At 60.9% G+C, this 3,014-nt stretch overlaps 1 protein-coding gene across 3 annotated transcripts in view; it reads right to left on the reverse strand.

Moving 5' to 3' along the window:
* Positions 1 to 6: 6 nt before the first annotated feature.
* GUCA1ANB (GUCA1A neighbor) overlaps positions 7 to 3,014 on the reverse strand; it is a 28,915-nt gene continuing 25,907 nt past the window's right edge. For all 3 annotated transcript variants that reach the window (XM_045294840.1, XM_030886888.2, XM_045294841.1), the window contains one exon: positions 7 to 409. In XM_045294840.1, the coding sequence (XP_045150775.1) occupies positions 74 to 409 (336 nt within the window). In that variant the 3' untranslated portion in view covers positions 7 to 73. The remainder of the gene's footprint in view (positions 410 to 3,014) is intronic.

Here is a 3,014-nt window from a genome sequence, read left to right on the forward strand (position 1 = left end):
TGGCCACGTTTCCTGGAGGGAGCAACCCCGCTCCTCTGGGGCCCAGCAGGGTGGGCAGGGTCAGGGTGCGGGCTCAGCTGCGCCACAGGGCGGCATTGGTGGGAGGCACATCAAAGCGCTTGCGGGTGTGGTCCGTGTCCCGGCGGTACAGGTAGCCACAGGTCGGCTTCTGTGCCGTGTAGAAGGGGTTCAGGGAGTTGGAGTACTGGGAGCTGTAGAAATTGAACCTGAGCTTGTCCGGGCGCTGGCCCTGGGGGGCCACCACCACTGGCACGTAGGCCGCCAGCAGAGACTGCTCTCGGTCCTGCCTCCACATCCCAGACAGCCTCGGACCCGGGCCCGGGGCCTTCACTTTTCTGCCTGGTGGTATCTTTGGCCGGTGACTGCGGACCAAGGTTTCCTGTAAGCCCTGGAGGAGGGAGAGGAGAGGAGAGTTGGGGTACCGCCTGCGAGGGCCAGGTGTGGAAGGGGCCACTGCCCAGATGCCTGCAGAGCCAGCCTGGTGCCCGGCTGTGCTGCCCACGGAGCCGAGCATCCAGACCGGTGTGCAGCTTCAAGATCCCGCTGAGATGCTGGGCCTGCCTTCCCAAGTCCTCGTGGGGGTGGGTGCAAACGGTTCTTAGGCTCCCATCCCGACTGAGGCTGGGGCTTCAAAGCCCCCCAGAGGTACCTCGGAAGAAAGGCCTGGTGACTTACTCTCCCGACCCACCCACCCATGCCCAAATCAGCTACTAGAAATGCTATGGGGCACAGGTCCGGTCAGACAGACAGACACACGGTCACCGTGCACGAATCAGAATGGATTCCAGGGAAGCTCGTCAGAGTTATCCTCGCCGCCGCTCACTGAGACTGAACTCTGGGGGTTAGCTGCAAGACCACCCCCACGACCCGCCTCCCTCATCCCACCCTGTTCTTGTTTCCCTTTCCTTTTCCTGCGGGCCCCCCACCCCCACCCACTGCTCAAGCCAGACCTCATTCTCCTGCAGGGGGGGTGGGGGGTAGACACCAGCCTTCTAGCAAGTCCCCCTGTCCCCCACCTTGGACCTCCACAGCACTTCCTCCATACTGAGACCGGGATACAAATGGTCTAATCCTACTGCGCGTCAGTGCTAGCTGTGAACGGCAAGCTTGAGGTGGTGGAAGCCAGGGAAAATGACTGGCCTTGGACAGGCGAGGGGCAGCCCCACTTTGCCTCTGGGGCTGCTGCAAGTGGGGGTCCAGTCGTTGGTACGGGTGTGCAGCCTGTCTCTCCCCGCTCCTCAGTGCCCAGGTTGGTAGCCTGTTAGTTGCCCCTGACTGGATTCTCAACGATCATGCCCCCGCTCGAGTGCGGAGTAGAACTGTTGGGACCTTCCGGAGTAGACCACAAAGGCCACCTCCCAAGACACTTCTGGGTGGGTTCAAACTGCCAACCTCTCTCTGCCAGCCGCGGAGGGCTTAGCCACGGGCACCATCGGAGTCTCCTTCTGTTCTGTGAAGGAGAACCAAGCCCTTGGCTGCTCATGGGGACTCAGTGGAACAGCCCCCCACCCCCACCCACACCCCCGGCTCTCCAAGCCTGACTCCTTTACTGAAGCAGCAGACGGCAGTTTCGAACCGCCGACCTTTCAGTCAGCAGCGGAGGCCTTAACCACTGTGCCAACCAAGGCTTCTTCTTGGCTCTCCAGGGCCTGGAAAATGAAGCCCCAGCCCCAGCCCCCAGCCCCCAGCCTGGAGCGCAGACCTTGAAGGAGGAGGCTGCAGACTGTCCTGTCTCCATGCTTCTGCTGCTAGTCAGTCTGTGCACTGGCCCCGGAGCACAGCTTGTCCAGCCCCACCTCTGCACCCCAGCCCAGTCCACCACCACCCCCGCCCCCGGGCACTCGGGCACTCTGCCTGCCCGGTGAGAGCCCCTGAGGGGCAGTGCCTTTCTCTTCTCGTCCTCCCTGCCTTACCTTGGACATAGCAGCAGCCTCCAAAGCGCAGTCCCTGCTCTCCCCGCAGGCCGACGGATCAAGGAATGCTCAAGAGAGGCTGGTTCCGTTGGACCGCATTCAAGTCCAGGGGAGCCCAGTGGCCAGCCGGCTGCCCCATTCTAATTTAGAACGCTTCTCATTGTTACCAAGTCGGGTCACCAATGCCCGTCTCTCCCTCGCCGCTGCTCCTGGCCCACTGGGGGCTGGGGTCCTGCCCTCCTGGTACATCCCCCTGGTACTGGCTTTTAATGACTCCTTGGCAGCCCCCTGACTGAGCTGCCTTGTTCACTTCCCAAGCCCTACACCAACTCCCAGGGACAGGATGCCCATTCTACGAGAGGCCTTCAGACCCATGTCCGTACAACCCAAACGAGCTAGTGCCCCGATGCCTGCAGGTGAGCACCCACCGGGTGGCCCACTCCGCTCTCTCTTCTGGGAGACGTGTCCTCCCTCCTGGCCTGGCAGGCCTCCAGAGCCCAGGCATGGGAGGACCCCTTGATGCAGACTTAGTGCTTGTCCAGCCCCAGCCCTCTTACCAAAAATAAAAAGTCTCAGGTGTTCCCGTCCCAATACCGACTCCTTTGAATTCCATCTACAACATGCCCAGCCCTGCAGATTGAAAGCCTAGGGCTTGCTTCCAAAAGAGCTGCTCCTAGCAGCTTGGACTAGCGACCAATCGGCCCTCACTTCAAACATTTTAGCCGTCCCAGCCCAGCAGCGATCGCGAGGGCTCCTCCAGGAAGCTACTCTGATGCTCGCGTCTCCTTCCCCATCTCTCTCCTCTTCCCCTTCTAGAATCGCTGGTAGGATGTACTCCCCTGGGGGGCTGGGACTAGGTGAGGAACAGTGAGTTACGTGAGGCCGACCCTTGGAGCCATAGTCTTTGTGACTCTCTGGCCAGAGTCAAGGACTGAGGCTAATCCGAAGGTGGTGCTTGGGGACCCCAGGAGATTGGCTCGCTTGCTCATGATGCAAATAAGGGTGCCGACATACAATAATAATTTATAAATTATTAAGGGTGCATGGGGGAGAGGGGAGGAGGAAGGGAAGGGGAGGGGG

Source organism: Echinops telfairi, unplaced genomic scaffold (assembly GCF_000313985.2).
Source record: "Echinops telfairi isolate 266 unplaced genomic scaffold, ASM31398v2 ScPeMD7_3533;HRSCAF=4204_1, whole genome shotgun sequence".
Classification (NCBI taxonomy): domain Eukaryota; kingdom Metazoa; phylum Chordata; class Mammalia; order Afrosoricida; family Tenrecidae; genus Echinops; species Echinops telfairi.